A 19,568-nucleotide genomic window follows, 5' to 3' on the forward strand; every position below is an offset into this window, starting at 1 on the left:
AGTTTGCTCAGGAACATCAACACTGGACAGTGAAGGATTGGAAACATGTTGCCTAATCTGATGAATCCCAGGGCCTGCTGATCCATGCTAATGGGAGGACTAGAATATGTCAAAAGCAGCATGAATCCATGTGCTCATTCTGCCAGATGTTTGCAATCTAGGCTGGTGGTAGAGGTGGCGGCGGCTGTGTAATGTGTATAGGGAGTGTTTTTGTGGTGCACATTGTACCCCTTGATACCAGTGGAGCAATGCTTGGATTCCACAGATTACCTGGAAATTATTCTTGGCTTGCAGCTATTCATGGTTATGGAATATCTATCTGCAAATGGGTTTTTTCAGCAAGAAAATGGGCCTTGTCACAAACCCAGATTCCCATAACCCTAAAATCTGAGACACCCAAGTCCTGCTGTAGTTGAAGAGAGTAGACATTTAAGTTGGCTTCGGCAGCTTAATTGAAAGGGAGTAAAACCAAGTGTCTAGTAGACAATTTTGTTTAAATTTAACATCTGTAATTTAGACTAAAGATGCTAAGCACTTTATATACATACATCTGTAATTTTTAAATCTTATTTCAGTAATTTTGTGAAATTAATTGCTGTAATTTTGTAAAATAATTTCTACAATATTTTGTAAATTTAATTCTTAGCTTTTCTAGAGTACTTCTGCCAAGTTAAATTTCATACTTCAGTAACTTAATTTTAACTTCACTAGGGATAAACTTTTGGTAACAGCTTAATTTAAATTCTGTAATACATTGTGAATTTAACATTTGCAATCTTTCTTAAGCCCAAATTTTACCTAATTCATGGCTGTTACAAGGTCCAATTTCAATATGTCATCGAAGGACACTGTAAATCAGACGGAAATGCTTGAGGGAATTTCTGGTGCAAGTCATGAGTTCATTGTGGCATGTATTTTATGGTGTGTCCAGTTGACAAACCAAGTTCAACTGATGATTCTTTTTTTGCACCTGCTGCAAAGAGTGTACTGATATTAGATTGAATCTTAGTGCATTATCAGTAGAAGTTGAGTCACTGAAGAAATGGGTGCTTACCGTAGAAACGGATGTAACTGCAAGCCTGTCAGGGACTTATGTATTTCATGCCTCCAAGTCATGCACCCCTGATTCAGTGGCTGGAACAGAATAGTCAAGTGTATACTTCTCTGGTCGAAGGAGATTTAGTTTTATTGGAATATTCTATTGTCGTTTTTTGAGGGCCAGAACCATGGTGTGCTTGCCTGGAGTAGCAGTTGATGATGTTACCAACAGATGGTCAGATTTTAAGAGGGGTAAAGAGAGCATTATTATTCACATGGGGACTAATGATATTAAATGAACATGTCTGATGATTAGTTGATTAAATATAGGGCCATGCAGAAAAGTGCCACAAGAAGCCTTAATTGAAAATTTTTATCAGCATGACCCACACTTGTAGGTAGGAGGAATCTATTTTGTAGAGATGGTATTTATTTGAACAAACATAATGCAAGGGTTTTTGTGCCGGTATGATTGAGGATATCCTAAGGATTCTTCTCCACCCTCTAACTGCTAGTTAGTGGGGGGGACGGGTAATGCAGTCATGAGTTTATCTGATGATTATTTTGGTCAAAATAATGCTTGCACACATTTCAATTCTTGTTGCTGCAACAGCCAATGTTGGCAAAATGTTGTGAGAGTGGCAGTTTCAAATGAGTGGAAAGATGAAGCTAGTGAAACAAGCCTAAATACTTCAAGGGGTTGTGTCAGGGTGGTAAACATATGTAGAGTAATGTCAGGAGTGGCATCCTTTGGAAAGAATACCACGTGGTTTCTATCCATATGGTAAAAATCATACTATATATATTAATATATATATATATATATATATATATACAATAATAATAAAATAACACTTTATACCCTGTGAAAATTCTTAACAAATAGGTTTTGTTAAGAATTTTTGTTAAGAATACTACACTAATTTGTTAGAAGGTGATTTTTGCCAAACTCCATTTTCAGGCCATAAATGCCATGAGGAGATATAAGAACACCTTCACAACTTCACACTTTCATGTTGTGAAGATATAACATCTTCACAACATGAAAATTAATATGAAATTAATTAAGAAATTACAAATAAGATTAAGTTAAGGAATGTATAGACTTGCATTTATATAATGATAAGAATACAGAAGATTTAGAATTCTATAGTCAAATTAAACTACAAGATAAATATTAAATAGAAATACAGTCAGTCCTTGCATAACATGGTAGTTGTGTTCCCATTTAGAATTCTATAGTCAAGTTAAACCACAAGATAAATATTAAATAGAAATACAGTCAGTCCTTGCATAACATGGTAGTTGTTCCCAGAAACCCTTGTGCAATGCAAAATCATGCAGTATAAATAACAGGCCTTATGGGAAAAATAGGGTTATTTTGCCAACCATCCAAGATTGAACACACATTTGTAACCAAAACATTACCAAACACAATAAATAATTGTAATAAAATATGGTGTTCCCCCCCCCCCCCCATTTCACAATTTTGAAAATTTTCCTCTATCAATATTGCTTTTCTTTTTCTCTCTGAACCTGTCACCAGGACGCTTTCTTTTCACACTTTTTTTTAAGTGTTTTACTCATTTTTAGGGAATAAAGCACAATTACAGTATAAAAAGAACAAAAATGAGGAGGCACGCTGGATACATAAACAAAGCGGCACATCTGTAGCAACAGAATAAACAACGAAGTAAAGGCAGAAACACACTATTATCACCTCATGCTAGCTCACATTTTACTAAAGCACATTTCTGGAGGTCACTACATAAAATAATAAAAAAAATTTGCAGTTTCCAGTTTATTGGGAATCCCTGCTAGTGGAATTTGTTATAAACGCGTAGTAAACACGACCTAATTGCATTTGCAATAATACAGTCCATTTCAATTATTTGGGTCACATCGGGACTAGTGCATTTTGGCCCGATTAAGCTGCTGCCCCAATTATCCGAAGTTTCACGTAAATAGTTAAAAATACAATGTACCCCCCCCCCACCTTACAATAGGTTTACTTAACTTTGCTGATTAAATTAAACACTGTGGGGTTGAATTCAAAAGAGTAGAGGAAGAAAGAGATTTGGTAATTACAATATGGTCAGATGTGAAGACCTCTGAGCAGTGTACACGATTTATCAAACATTAGACCGTGGACAGAGGGAGGCCATAGTACCACTGGATAAGGCAACGTGAGACTGCACTTTGAATACTCCTCCATGTAAGGAGACTGCATTTAAAAAAAAAAAAAAAAAATTGCAAACACCTTGAAAGGGTCCAAGGATGGCAAATGCACCCTGTAAGATCAGCAAAGGGGCAACCATAAGAGAAATAACTTCAAATAAGTGAGCTGCAGAGCTTGAAAACTAGACACCTCAGAAATTTGATTGTGGTGTAAAAGGCTCTGAGAGGAAAGTAAAATGAATAAGAATGAAATTTTCACTTTTATGATTCCAGAACTAGGGGCCATAAATTCCAATTATGGCGACAGAGGTTTAGACTTGATTGTAGGAAGTTTTCTTTTAGCCAGTGAGCTGTTAATTACTGGAATAAGTTGCTTTCGTGGGTGGTTGGGGTTGACAACTTGGGAAAATTCCCAAGAACGGAAACAAAGTTTTTGTTCTCGTTCTTTTCTCTCTTAACTAACCAGTAATTTCTTGTAATCTGTTTCCTCATAATTTCTGTTTCCTGAAATCCTTGTAATTTATTTGTTTATTTGTTAAATCCCCAGTTGCTACTTCTTAGCCATCTGCTCAATCTATCCAGGTCTTGCTGAAGTATTATACCTTGATTCCTGTCAATAACCACCCTGCCTACCTTTGTATCATCTTCAGTCTTAGACAATAAACTTGATATGTCTTCATTAATGTTGGTAATAAATGTTGTAAATAATATGGGGCCTCTTACTGAACCATGAGGGACTCCACTAATGATATTAGACAAGGAAAGGCAATGGCCATTTATAGTCATCCTCAGCCTTTTACCACTCAGCTGTCCCTTTAGCAATAGTAACTTGACCATAATACTACACTGCTCCAATTTGTGTAGCAGTCTTTTGTGTGGAACATTGTCAAAAATTTTCCTAAATCTAAATACTGCATATCAGGGGTGGCCAATAAGTCGATTGCGACTTTAATTTTGGTCGATCATGATGAATTTTAAATATATATAAAAAATAAATTAGTCAAAATCTAAATGTTATTATGCACTCCACTGCATACACTTATTACAAATCAAGTGAACCATGTGACTACTCTTGTTGCCACACAGCTGTTAGGCTTGTTGAGCGAGAATTCAACCAGTTACGTTGTGGAGAGCAATGTATGTGTCGAATTCTTATTTAGCTTACTTAATACTAATAACTGGACAGTACTTATTTGTTGATTTAGCACCCTTTGATTTAAAATATATACTACAAAAAAGAGTAAAACGTATCATTTTCATCAAGAGTGGGAACTAGAATATTTTTTTGTAATGATAAAAGAAAAATGTTGTTTGATTTGCAATACTTCCGTGGCTATACCCAAAAAAGGAAATTTAGAAAGGCACTTCAACACACTCCATGATAATTACCAATTAGATTTTCCGCCTAATAGTGACCTTAGAAAAAATAAATTAAAAGAACTCAAATCCAGATTATTCACACAACAAAATTTCTTCATGACAGCTAATTTACAATCTAAAGCAGTAACTGTAGCATCATTTAAAGTGAGTAATTTCTTGCAAAAAAATGCAAACCATTTTCTCATGGTCAATTCATTCAAGACATTTTTAGAAATAATAGATTCTCTTTTTGAAAATTTTAAGAACAAAAATGAAATTAAAAGTACTCTTCAAGATCTCCAATTATCTCGAAATGCTGTGATGTGATGCATCAAAAAAAATGAATTAAAAAAAAAAAAAAAAAGTGAGCGAACAATTGCTTGCTCATATTGCTAATTGTGTGTCCTTTTCTTTACAACTGGATGAATCTATGAATCTACTGACATCAGTGATACAGCTCAGTTGCTCATTTTTGTTCATATGGTTTTTGATGATTCTGTCACTAGAGAAGAACTGCGGCTATGGTTTCGTTAAAAGAAAGAACTAGAGGCCTTGATATATTTAATGCATTCAAAAATTTTACTGAAAAAAAAAAAATAAATTACCACTATTTAAGCTCGTATCAGTAACAACAGATGGAGCTAAAGCAATGACAGGGCATCTTAATGGATTCATCGCATTGTGCCAAAAGGATGATGAATTCCCACATGTGGATATATATATATATGTGAACATTTTCAGTTACCACTATATCATCCACCAGCAAGTGCCAGCCAGCAAAAGATTAAATACTAAAAGTATTATGGATATAGCTTTCAAAATCGTGAATTCCATCAGAGGCCAATCTCTTCAAAGGAGACTTTTCAAAATGCAACTCGATGAAAATGAACCAGATCTGATATTACATGCAGATGTCAGGTGGCTGAGTCAGAGTAAGTTTCCACAGAGATTTCAAGATTTGCTGAATGACATTAAAAAATTTGTTGATCAAAGGGGAGATGATTATCAGGACTACAAGATACAGAGTGGTTGTGTGATCTGGCTTTTTTGGCAGATTTTACCAGTAAATTATGTGATCTAAATTTGGAATCATAAGAAAAAAATAAAAATGTGGGTGACATGATTAGTAGTATTTCTGCATATAAATATCAATTTTTGGCAATGGCTAAGGATCTCAAAGAAAAAAAAAATTTGATCATTTTGAAAATATGCAAGATCATTTGCAAAAATATCCTGTTTTTGAATTTAATAATGAGAAATATGTTTCTGAAATTGAGAAAGTTGTCGATGATTTTAAAACAATTGAAGACATTGTTCAATATATTTCTTATCCATTTAATGTCGACTTAGATAGGAAACAAATTGCAGAACAAATCGCTGAGATTTTTGACATGGAGAAAATATTATTTGAAAATGAGATTATTACATGGCAAAATCTTCCTAAAAGCCAGATCATCAGAAAAAGACTCTTGGAAATATGTTGGCCAAAAAAAGTACCTAAATATAAAAAAATGCAGTGAACTTTTTAATTCCTGTTTTGGTTCCACATATCTATGCGAATCAAGTCTTTTCGTTTTTGAATTTGAACAAGCAAAGACGAAGAATTGCTCTACTCTTACGGACTTGCATGCAGAATATTCTTTACGGGTGGCCTTATCACAGAATATCCCAGATTTTGAAAGCTTGGCATATTACATGAACACATAAATTGAAAATTTAAATACATATGAATTTAAAATAAGAATTCTGAATTGTATTTAATTTTAAAATTTATAAACAACATTTTTCAATATGTGTTGATTAACTTTTTTAACCATGTGCAATGAAATTCTTGAGAAGGTAGATCGTGGCACATTTTGAAGAAAAAAAGTCGATCGCATTACAAATTAAGTTGGTCACCTCCTGTTGTATACGATGCCAGAATTATTATTTTCATCCAGTTCCTTTGTTAGTGTGTCACAGTAACTAATCAGATTGGTCAGAATGTATCCCTCTTAACAAACCCATTCTGAAATTTTTCTAGAATTGCATCCATGTTAAGATGATCCTGCTATACAGCAGACTCACAATTTACTGGGATCGGATTAACCGGGACACTTCAAGACTCCAATTTAAAAAAAAAAAAAAAAAAAATCAACCAGAAATCATAAAATTCAAGTAATAACTAGAATAGGTATAAACAGATGTTTTGCAAATCATAAATAAGCGAAAAGAAGTGGCGTTCTATGTCGTCATTGGGAGATTAATTTGCCTATTGTTTTGTTTCGTTATTTATGTCAGGGATGTCAAAATTTTTTTATAGTATATATGTATATATATATATTTTGTTTAAAAATAGCGAAAATGATGGCTAAACACAAGAGTTCCACTTTCAGTTAAAGAAAGACTTGAAATTATTCAGAATTTCAAGGAATTCTGAATAATTTCAAGTCTTAATTTCAATTGTAATTTCAGAAATTCAGAATTCAAAGTTTGAAAACTGTGTATCTGTTAATTCTTTAATGAACCCTTATAACGCTGGTGACCAAACCATACGCAACATTGTAAAAAATAAAGGGAAGCATCGTATTTGACACAAGAGTAGTATGTGGTAAGTTTTATTTTCTATCGCCATACCATATTTTTTACCTAGGTTGTTGAACATATTTCCATACAATAAGTCCCCGACTTACACAACTATGGATTTACGTAAATTTGTTTTCACTCAATTTTTATTTTATTATTATTATTTTTTTTTTTAGGATTGTAAAATTTAAAACAACAACAACAACAAAAAAAAAAATAAAATAAAATAATAATAAGCAATCAATAATGACGATCACAGCATGCACAAATTGCACAAGTGAGATTGGAGTAACAAGCAAAAAAATAGGAAAAAAAGAGAAGATTCTTACAATTATTTATGGTTTTTTTTATATATGACTGAAGATTTCAGTGAAGGGGACACATTTCACCATAATAACATAAAAATCCACAGAATTCCAGCTATTGGTACTATCGCAAATGCAATAAGATCGAGTTTACTATCATTTATAATGAATTGCACTAACAGAAAAGCCCAATAAAACAGAAAGTGCAAATTGTTTTTATTGTTTCTTGTTGACCTCCAGAAATGTGCTTTAGTAAAATGTGAGCTCGTGCGGGTTAATAATAGTGAGTTTTCGCCTTAAACCTGTGAAATTCTTTACAGAAAATTTCATTATGACTGTTATCATGGTGCCGACTAAGAGAATAAGTGACAGCGGTACTAGTAAATCTATGAAGAAAAGGAAAGCGATCGAGTTGGATCAGAAAATCAAAATAATAATAATGTATGAAAATGGTCAAACATTAACAAGTATCGCACTGAATTCAGATCTGTCAATTATAATATAGTAGCAATATATTTCTAGTCATTTCTGAGTTACGTAAAACTTGACAAGTAAGATGTCCTGGAACTTCTCTGTATTTTTGGATTAACTGGGAAATCGATTATCCGGGGTTTGTTTTTTACCATCTATCCTGGAAAATCGAGAGTCTACTGTGCTTCATTAACTAGTGAATCGATTATTTTCCCAGGAACACAAATCAAGCTTGCAGTTCTATAATTGCACATGTTGCCCTTTAATCCCCATCCCACTTGTGAATAGGAAACACATACGATCCATAAGAACATCCCCTGAATTAAAGTATTCTATCATAATTATGGCTAATGGGTTTCCTTAATCTTTGCTGCTTCTCTTAAAGATAGATCCCATTAGTTCCAGGTGCCTTTTTTTTAATAGCTTAAGCAATTTCTGATCCATTTTCTTCTCAGTTATAACAAAATTATTTATTTCTAATGATTTTAATTCAGTTATAACTTATTGTACTACTGGTGTCCCCTAAAAACTTCATGTGTGTGTGTATGAAGATGCAAAATATTTAGGTTTAGTAATCTAAACAAGAATCATCAGTAGTTATGCTATTCATATCTAGTGGGCCAATGTTGTTAACATAAGAAAAGAATTCTTTGGTACTTTTCTTTGCATTCTTAGCCAAGGAATTCTCATATATCTTAGTTTGCCTAACCTCTTTAGTGACCTGATTGCAGATTAGCTTGTACTTGCTGTGAGTTTCTGTCCCTTGCTAATTTATAATCATCCCATGCATTTTTATTTTCTGATCTTATCAATTCCTTTGAGATTCATTTAGGCTACCTAAACCTTGAACCGTATCTCTTGATTGCTATAAAAAGCTTAGTAGCTTCTGTGATTACTTCTCTGAATACCTCCCATTTAGAATATGCAATTGATAGCGTCATCAGTTAGACCCACTGAAAGGAATTTAAACACTATCTAAAACCACTGTAATAACTTTTGCAAAAGCAAAATCCTTTCCCCTTACACTTGACAGTAATTATATCTTTAACTATATATGTTTGTTCATGTATCAACTTATCCTTCAATGAAGCATCCTGTAGGAAGGATGTCGGATTAATTTTCTTAAAAAATAAAATGGGATTATTTCAGAAAAAAAAAACACACCCAAGTATTATAACTAAACTTAATTTTGTATTTTCAGGGAGAACAGTATTGTTGAGAGTGTTTGTAAAAATGAATAATGAATCTTTATGTGCTGCTGTGTCCATAATCATTTTCAGAATTGCATATTTAAAAATTTCATTAAAATTGATATTCTAGATATGATTCTGATACATTAGACATTCTAAAAGGCTATACTGTTCTTTATGAAGGGATAAATTTGATGATAAATTATTATTTATTTTCATGCTTTTGCTTTTGAAGTCGGGGCCAGAAATTTGCTTACTCTTACTAAATGGTTTTTCAAAATATAATTATAGAAATTTGAAAATAATATTTTTTGTTTAGAGTCCATATAGTTTTGGTAATAAATAGGGGGGTAAGAATGAGAAATATTGAAAAATGGCCGCACTATAAGAGTTTAAAATTGGGTAATGAGATGCATTGAGGTTCTTATAAAAAAAAAAAAAAAACTTAGCCCTGTGAGGTTTTATAAATACTTATGTTCCAGCAGGTTCATCTTATCTAGTGGTATGCTGGGTTAGGGTCAACTTGCATTCAACAGGTTAGTTTATTCCTGCTAACAGTTTCAAGTATTTAGCTGGAGGTGACATTTAGTTAATTTCCAACTCCTACCTTTCAATTACCCATACCTGCAATGAAGTAAAATTTTTTAATGAAATCCTCTCATCATGTTGGTATTTTTTTCTCCCATGCCACACTCTTGAGTGAACAAATATAAAAATACAGGACAGAGTACCTAAAAAAAAAAAAAAAAAAGTTTACAATATGATGTTTCAAAACTCTTTAGGATGAGATTCTGGTCTGAAGTCAAAAAACAGGGAAACTAAGGATGGCCAATCCTGGTTGCTGTTTTTCATTTTGGGAACAGAATCTCCAAGTGGGTCCAGAAATGCTGCCATTTAAAATAGTTAAGTGATTTCAATTTTTCAAGTGTAGGAAATAATACAGTGGATTCCGGTTATTTGGGCCATCGGTTAATCGGGCAGCCGTTTATTTGGGGCAAATCTTAAAAAACAGAAACCAATTGAGAAAATAGCCAGGGTTTACTTTGCTTAATTGGGACAGCATGCCGTTTAATCAGGGCAGGAGACCGCAGCACTGGAGATTACCCCACAATTGTCTCCGACGGTACCATGTGGTTCAGTCGAAATTCTGGAGGTCACAACCATAAAACAATAAAAACAATTAAGTCACCTGTTTATTGGGCTTTTCTGTTAGTGAAATCTATCATAAATGGACAGTAAATTCGATATTACTGAATTTGTGATAATACTGACAGCTGGAATTCTGTGGGTTATTATGGTAAAATGTGTTTACACTTCTATGGAATCTTCAATCATATAAAAAAAAATAATTTTCAGAATCTTCTCTTCATTCCTATTTTTAAAGCTTTGTAACTCGTTACTCCGTTCTCACCTGCACGTGTTGTCTTACTTGCAATTTGTGTGTGCTGTGTTCTTTGTTATTGATTGCTTATCTTTTTACTGTTTTAAATTTTAACACGCCCCCCCCCCTGCCCACAAATGTCAGTGAACAGAAATGTCAACTAGTTCATATGTACATATTGCAGTACGTATTAATTATTCCGATTATCATGTATATTCTTCCGATTTTCACGTATCATTTAATTTTTTAATTGGTAAGGTAATAAAGGGTAAATTTCTGCTTAATATATCTTTGCTTTTATAGCCTGTGGATAATATTCCTCCTATTTTCGCTAATTAGAATCGCTGTTTAATAGAATTAAAATTCAATTCACAAACGTGATCACAATGACCAGCGCTTACTGCACATCATAAAGTGAACGGTACTTTACTACGTTGAGTTTGTTGTAACGTGATTTGATTGTACAGTGAACTAATTGTAACGGGGTGGGGTGGGGTGGGGTGGGGTGGGGTGGGGGGGTACATTGTATTTTTAACTATTTACATGAAACTTTGCTTCGAATAATTGGGGCAGCCGCTTAATCGGGCGAAAATGCACCTGTCCCGATGTGTCCCAAATAACCGGAATGGACTATTTGTTATTTACAGCTGTACAAAGTAATATCTATTCTTTTTTTTTTTTTTTTTATCTCTAAGATTATAGGAACATACATACATAATGTCATTTGCTTTACATACTGTGATTACAGTTAAGTTTATTTTATTATTAGATATACAAACGTGCATCAGACATGGCTGTTAGAAATGAAACTACAACATCTTTGGATTTCCTGAAGAAAGAAGTAGTTGATACAATTTTGACAGAGGTAATTTTAAATTCCATTTCACACTAATTTTTAAAGAAACTTAAACAATTCAGAGATTATGTAAGGTCAAGAAAATATGTAATAATTTCGAATGCTTATAATTTTTGATGTATTGCACTGTCAGTGGTGAATTTCTGTCATTGGCAAAGAATACATGGGAATATTTTATTTTTTTGAGTCACTGTTATATTTAAAATTCTGAAGGCAAGATATAGAAACAGGTGATGTGTGTGTGTGTGTTTTATGCAAAAAAAGGTTTTTGTCAAACTGGTAGTTTTGTTACAGTGTAGTGTGAGTTTATAGTAAGATTTGGTTGTAGAAAAACAGAAAGATAACCAACTTTGAGACTGCCTGAAAATATTCTTTTTATGCAAGAAATCTTTATTTGTGGTCTAAGGAAATCTAAAAAACAATGGTTTCAACAGGTAGGTTTGAAAGAAACACAAACAGTAAGCATTGAAAAGACTAAACAAAATTCTGTTTACAAATGCAGATGCATCAATTTTGGACTGACTTTAATAAAAAAAAAAAAACATGACTCATTTTTTCATTCATTTCATCAATATTTGGCAAACAATGTGGCAGTTATTCCATGTGGTTCACTGATGAAGTCCACTTCCACCTTGCTGGCAATGAGAGCATATACACACTCATGGAGATGCTTCTGCATCCTGAAAAATGCAGTGTGGCGCTTAACTTCATCATTTGGAATTGACAGACCAGTCTTACTGCACAACAGTTATTGCACCTGAGTGTATTTAAAAACCATATAATTACTTCCCTTCAGGGTATGGGGGGAGTGAACACGGAAGAAACATTTTTCCAACATGATGGTACAAAGCCACATACAGCGAATGTAGTTCTTCATTTCATGGAGGAACGATTTAATGATAGTATCATTTCTAGTTGAAATCCTAGACAAAATTGGATTGGATGGGCTTGACCACACTGTACTTGCCTGATCTGAATTACACTGATTATTTCCTGTAGGACAGTATCTATAGAAATAATCCACATACTTTGAAGAATCAAAGGATGAAATCACAGATGCTGTGAGGGCTATTATTGTTATTTATTTTTTTATTTTTTATTTTTTTTTTTTTTAGGAGCATTAGCAACTAAGGCCATATTGCTCCGGGATATGTAGTGGTCATTCCCTGACCTTTCCGTATTTGGTGGTGACGGGCTCGAACCCCGGTCTAATCAAGAAGCGTGTGCTACGCACTACTGCTCCTTCCCACCTGGCTACGGAGGCGCCTGCTGTGAGGGCATCTCTGAAGAAATATTGGCTACAGTAGTGGAAAACATTCAATCAATGTTTGCAAATAGTCTTGGACAGAAAGGGATCAGATATTTTATGTTTTTTTGCTTGAATAACAAATTCTCAAATCATACATGTTTAATGATGCCAAATTCACCAATGCTAGCATAATATGTTATAAGCATTCAAATCTGTTACATCATTTTTTGATGACCTTGTATATAATGTATGCCTAGTTTCCTAAAGAGGTATAGATCTTGTGAGTTACAGAAATTGTATGGGTACATAGGTAAGCAAAAAGATTATTAAAAGAAATCTTTTAATTCCAAAGGATGATTTTATTTTTTCATAAAATGTTCTTATTATTTAAGTAAAAAAGTTATTACCTTTGATTATTTTCTATATGGAAATATTCTTGAAGATTGTCTTATGCACTTTTCCTTTACTTCAAGTGGAAGAGATTTTGGAATGGATTTTGGAATGTGTTTCAATATAACTTTTTTTTTATGAAAACCCCAAACATGAGAAGTAATAGGTACCCAAACATGGTACTAAGTACCATGCATAGTACCTAGTACGATTCATGGGTTGAAGGTTCAGAAGATAAAAGAAAATATTTGTTGATATTAGACTTGAACTTCTGTAGGATGCTCGGCTACCATTAGGGCAAGAAGTGAGTTTTCTACTCTTAGTCTGTTCAAAATCTAGTTTGGACTGATTAATAACTCCTTTACAATTGTTGCAAGCTTTAGTGTAGGCAGAAAATGAAACTGAAGAATTGGAAACAAGCCAATTACGATATGCAGCATTCTTCTCTTGAACAGTCTTAGCACATTTATTGGAAAACCAAGGTTTAGATAAAGGATGAGATTTTAAAGTGGGGTGTGGATTGTGGGATAAAGGATTCCATTCCTACAAGAATAATTTCACTGACACAATCTGAGTAAATGTTGACATCAGAAGTTTTGGAACAGTAATCCAATCAAGGAAAAGAAGAAAAGGAATCTTGCAGGTCATCCCCTTTTGTATTCTTGTAATGCCAAACAACATGCACTTGGGAATAGCCACGAGATAAAGGCTCCATTGGAGAAGAGACAATCACCAAGTTGTGACTGAGGTGCCTACAGGACCATTCACTTGGACCGAGTACTTAGAGGGGTTGTTTGTGAGAAAAAGAACACTACTTCATTGTGTCAAATTCATCTGTTGTCTCTATCTATATTATATGTTTTATATTATATGTATGTATAATATAAAAAAGTTATATTCTCCCAACTCCATTATTCACTTGTAACTCTTTGACTTCCTCTCTTTGCAAATCACCAAAGAAAATTACCTCACTGTTAGGAATTTTGGACTGGAGAAAGTCAATTTGCAAAGAGAGGAAGTCGAAGAGTTACAAGTGATTAATGGAGCTGGGAGAATATAACTTTTTTATATTATACATACATATAATATAAAACATATAATATAGATAGAGACAACAGATGAATTTGGCACAATGAAGTAGTGAGATTTTAAGCCAGAGAAGATTGAAAAGGGGAGATTCCAAATTTTCAAGTCTCTGATAGGGAATATCGAAATGGACATATGCACATGGTACCACCTTTGAGTCAAAAGGAATCATACGACGAATAATTTGAGTAATTTGAGCAACTGAGATGAGCAGTGTTTGAATCAACCGATACCCAAGGTTCTGTCACAAAAAAGCACATGGGGTTTGGCAGACTGTAAGTGGAAATGGACATCATTGAGATTAGAACTGAGACTATGTATATTTGTGAAATGAACTAGGAAGTGGAATAAGAATGTCCCCCTCCCCCCAACTTATATTTTTTTGCTTTTTATCTGGTTAATTTTTATTTCCTTCCTGTGTCGGTTGGTGATCTTCTGGACCTGTTAATAACAACATATTTAATGTTGCAGTTAATCAGACCAGCAGAACTAGTGAAGTGCTTAGTTATGTGGACGAAGAACACAGTGGTATACCTCTAGCCATCATAAAAGTGGATTTTCCCAATTACCTATTTGGAAAATGTCTAAATTCATCAAGAGGTGTCATTTCAGAGTGGGACCTCCTTAAGGCTTTTGAGGAGGAAATTTGCTCTTAACTCAAGCCACAGGGGATGACAGCAGCAAAAAGAATTTTTGTTTGGGGGGGGGGGGGAGTTGGATTTTAGTACCTGCTAGAAACTTTATACTTACTTTTAATTTTTCACCATATCCTAACTTGATAATAGCCCGGTATATACAGGGTGATTCTAAATTATTGTTGGGGTTTCCGTGGGCTATAATTTTCTAACCAGAAACAACAAAATAAAACTGCTTACTGAATATGAAAGTGTAACTCAAAAAAGTTTTATTACCTATAGAATCAATACTGCAGAATGCTAAACAACTTCGACATGCGCACCTTTCGTGGCACGTAAGATGTCCATCCGATATTCAATTTCCCTCCAAGTGTTCTCCAGCATATGTGGTGTAACTGTTTTGATTGCAGCAACAATTCTGAGCTTCAATTCATCAAGGGAGGTCAACCCAGCGCCCAGGAAAATGCATGTCAAGAAATTCTCGGACAGTAAGAGCCCAATGTCACTGTTTTTTTCCCGCAAAGAAAAAGGGCCCCAAAATTTCCGAACATGACAAAGCACACCAGACATTGACCTTTGGACTATCTCTTTCAAATTCTCGAATGGCGTGAGGGTTTTCTGATCCTCATATTCTGCAGTTATAATGATTTACCCTCCCTGTTATGTAAAACATTGCTTCATCACTAAATCTCCATCTCCAAAGGTAATTTTCATCAGCTTTGACGTTTGACAAAATGTCTTGGGCAAATTGGAAACGTCAGTTTTTATCATTCAGCTTTAAAGCCTGCACAATCTACAGTTTGTAGGTATGGAGGTGAAGGCGGTTATGAACAACCCTCCAAACAGTCATTTGTGTTATATCTAACTGCAAAGAAGCTCGTCTAGATGATTTTTGTGGGCTTCGAGAAAGCGCTTTGTGGATTCGATCAACATCTTCCTGCAAAGTGCTTAGTCTTCCCACTCCTTTTCGGTGCAGAACACTACCAGTCTCTTGAAATTGCTTTAACCAACATTGGATAGCATTATCTGAAGGTGGATCTTTTCCATACTGAGTTCTGTAACAACATTGCGTTGTGATAATGGACTTTTTTTTGTTTCGAAAAACCAAAGTACGTACGTTGCCTTCTTTTGAACAGTTGCCATTTTCAAGTAATGCCATCAATATCTTCCAGACAATTAGATATGTTATAGTATCTTAAAATACCGTTATGATTGGACTAAGTTCAATAGCAAAGCTTAATTAGACGGTACTCACCTTGTATAATCTGCAGTTGTTATTTGAAATAGGATGGATAGATAATTTTGGGGGTTGAAAAGTTTAAATAATTTAGAGTTTAAATGAGTTAATTAGTAAGGATACTGGATTAAAATTATCTTCCAGACATCAATGTGGTGAGTACAGCATTGCCAAATAAAACTTTTTGAGTTGCACTTTCATATTCCATAAATAGTTTTATTTTTTTGTTTCCGGTTTGAAAATTATAGGCCACGGAAACCCGACAATTTAGAATCACCCTGTACATTGCACAGCAAGGCCATACATCCATTCCCAAATCCAGTGCAATGTTTTAAATGCCAAAAATATGAACATTCAGAGATGGCTGGTTTCGATGGCCTGCCTATGCTCACTGTGGTTCAAAATACCATGAAAGAAATGCATGTTCAGCTACCAAATTCATTGTGTCAGCTGTGACGGTGAGCACCCTGCATACTCATGAGCATGCCAGCGATGGAAATATGACAGAAAACAGAGCTGAATATTCCATATTGAGAGGTAATAAAACTGGTGATGCCAATAAGTAGCCCACATGCTCTCAGGGCTGAACACGAGAACCTTTTTCTCCCATTGCATATTACTTATTGAACTCCAGCAAGCCAGTACAAAATACTCAATTGCTGCTACTCCCTTATAGATATCACTACTGCTCCACCTTTAACTAAACAAAATAATATGGAGAAGGCTAAAAAACCTGACTGACTGCTCACAAAAAATGGAAAAAGAAGTGAAGGAATCAAACAAAGATGTCTTGAAACTGTTTACGGAAAAAGATGTGGACACTGGATAGTGTCCATACTTCCCAAAAATGGATAAATCAAGACTGAGAAAGAAGCCCAGGGTGCCAAGAGAATTGTGATCAGGTGATTTTTCCGTGCTTTCACTGAGTAATCTTTCTAGAGTGATTAGTAGTTCTTTTTAAGTTTCTATGTTTACCAAGACTTTATTTGATAGCTTTTCAACCAAAAAGTGTTTGTAGAGAGCAAGAAAGAAGACCTACCTTTCTTTATATATTTCTTTGTTGACTACTAATCCTTACTAATCTTTGTTTAGTCACACCAGGCACTGTTCCTGCCTGCTTGTGGCAAGAGCGGAAAGGTTAGCAGAAAAGTTGATTACAATGTGTTTCTTCCCTTAGAGCCAACAAGCTCTCGGCCACAGACAGAAATTCGTCATGAGGTTTAAAACAAATTCCTCAACAACAGATTTTCCTGCATTATTAGTATTGCACTCACTCTTAGATCAAATTCTCAGTAAATTATCTCTCTCCCTTATCTGGAAAAACCTGGAAAATATTGCAGAATCTCCTAAGACAGTTAACAGACTGCAGTCAGGAGATGTACTAGTATAAACTGTAAACTGCAGGCATTCAGAGAAAGTTAAAACTTACAAATTTTCCTGGAATTCCAGTGAAAGTATCTCCCCATGCAACTCTAAATGCGTGTAAGTATGTTATGTCTAGCTGATATCTGTTCAATGTCACAGAGGAAGAAATGACTCGACAGCTTCAGGAACAAAATGTTATTGAATCAAAAGAATTATGATTAAGAAAGACAATAAACTTACACCTACCAGGAATATTATTCTTACCTTTAATATCCCAAAATCTACCCTCGTCATTAAAAGCAGGTTATTACTTTGCCATGTTTATAACATCTTGAGATGTTATATGTACTAAAAGTATGGCCACTCACAAATGGCATGTGGAGGAAACTCAGTTTGTCCCAACCGTGGGTCCTCCAATCACATTCAAAGTTATTGACCTGCACAAAAATGACCTGCCCCTAATACAAAGGCAACCATCATGTGTGCTCTAAGACGTGTGACAGATGGAAAACTGAGAAAAAAAAAATTGTGAAATATATGGTTACAAAGTATGCTATCAAGAAGCAAGGAAATAAATTGCACCTAGTATGCCCAAATGTACTTATGACAATATTGTACAAAAATATTGAACAGTGGCTACTCAAACTGCTGTTACAGTCCCTTCACACATATCAATCTTTCACTGGGCTTGGGCTGTCCTCTCTCTCGGCAACAATCTAATGTCCCTAAGTACTTGGACCAGGCAAGTAATACTCCTTTTAAAATACCGTTGACATCTCCTCCTCCTCCAGTGATTACTACTACATCAAATAACCAAAGTTCAGATTCAACTAAGAATATTCGAGACACATCCATGGATATATAGATGACTCATCCATACCCAAAGATCTGATTCTAAAAACATATGTTGAAGAGACGCGGACACCACCGTTGGCCTTTCTTCTCAAAAAAAAAAAAAAAAAAAAAGCAAATGTAGCCTGAACACATAAGCCAGCTATGTGAAAATGCAGTCGTACAGTTTGTTCTTCTAAATTCAAGTAATGTGTTATATTTACATGGGAATTGCAAAGTGGAATCTGCAATTCCACTGTAAATTGATATCAGTGGTTTGACTATAGATGATCATTCTCAGATAACTGCCAAACTAAATGAGTATTTTGCATCTACATTCACACATGAGGAATTGTGTAAGGAAGAGAAGGACAGAAGTTTACTAAACTCTAACAGGGAGCTAAATGATTTTGTAATAACGGAGAGCAAAGTGGAGGAGAAATTGTTGCAGTTAAACATAAGAGAGGCACCTGAAATGGATGAGATCTATCCAGTTATATTAAAGGCAGCGTCAAAGGAAGTAGGCAAACCCTTAGCCATAATTATGAGAATATCCTTGGACTCAGGGAAAGTCCCAATGGACTGGAGATGTGCAAATGTATCCCCAATTCACAAATGGGGATCTAAGATTGACAAGTAATTACAGAACAGTTAGTTTAACTTCCGTTTTAGGGAAAATAATGGAGTCACTGGTTAAAGAAGCATTGCAGGATCATCTAGACAAGAGTGCACTAATAATTCAGACCTTAAGGTTTTGTTAAGGGGAAGTCTTGTCTGACCAATTTGATTGGGTGCTAAGATGTGGTCACAAAGGAACTGGATGCAAAAAATAATTTTGATATCATATACTTGGATTTCAAGAAAGCTTTTGATACTGTTGCACATGTGAGATTACTGTACAAATTTGAGCAGTATGGCATTAAGGGTAAGTTGCTACAATGGATAAACGGATGGTTGAGTGGGAGAAGACAGAGGGTGGTAATTAATGGGTGCTACTCTTCGTGGACTAATGTTATTAGTGGAGTCCCACAGGGTTCGGTGTTGGGTCCTCTGTTGTTTTGTATATTTATCAGTGATATTGATGAAGGTATATCAGGCTTAATGTCGAAGTTTGCAGATGATACAAAGGTTGGCAGGGTTGTTAATGACAGTAATGGCAGTGTGCTACTGCAACAGGATGTAGATAATTTGGGCAGATGGGCTAAGAAGTGGCAACTGAAGTTTAACCTTGACAAATGCAAAGTACTGCATATGGGTAGAAGTAACCCCAGAGAAATGTACCAAGTGGGTGACGTTACACTCAGGATAGTGGAGAATGAAAGAGATCTGGGGGGTAAATGGGATGTGGGATTTACTTAAAGATATAACTACCATCAAGGGTAAATGGAAGGGTTTTTGTTTTCGTAAAGGTGACTACACCAGTCACAGACAG

The 19,568-nt window shown here is 34.7% G+C and overlaps 1 protein-coding gene across 1 annotated transcript in view; it reads left to right on the plus strand.

Annotated features, from left to right (window-relative positions):
* Window positions 1–19,568, plus strand: part of Nup160 (nuclear pore complex protein Nup160) — a 507,399-nt gene that overhangs the window by 130,200 nt on the left and 357,631 nt on the right. The window contains exon 11 of the mRNA XM_090382015.1: window positions 11,257–11,352. Coding sequence (XP_090238141.1) covers window positions 11,257–11,352 — 96 coding nt within the window. The remainder of the gene's footprint in view (window positions 1–11,256; window positions 11,353–19,568) is intronic.

Source organism: Mastigoproctus giganteus, chromosome 9 (genome assembly GCF_048544385.1).
Source record: "Mastigoproctus giganteus isolate SK-2022 chromosome 9, ASM4854438v1, whole genome shotgun sequence".
Classification (NCBI taxonomy): Eukaryota; Metazoa; Arthropoda; class Arachnida; order Uropygi; family Thelyphonidae; genus Mastigoproctus; species Mastigoproctus giganteus.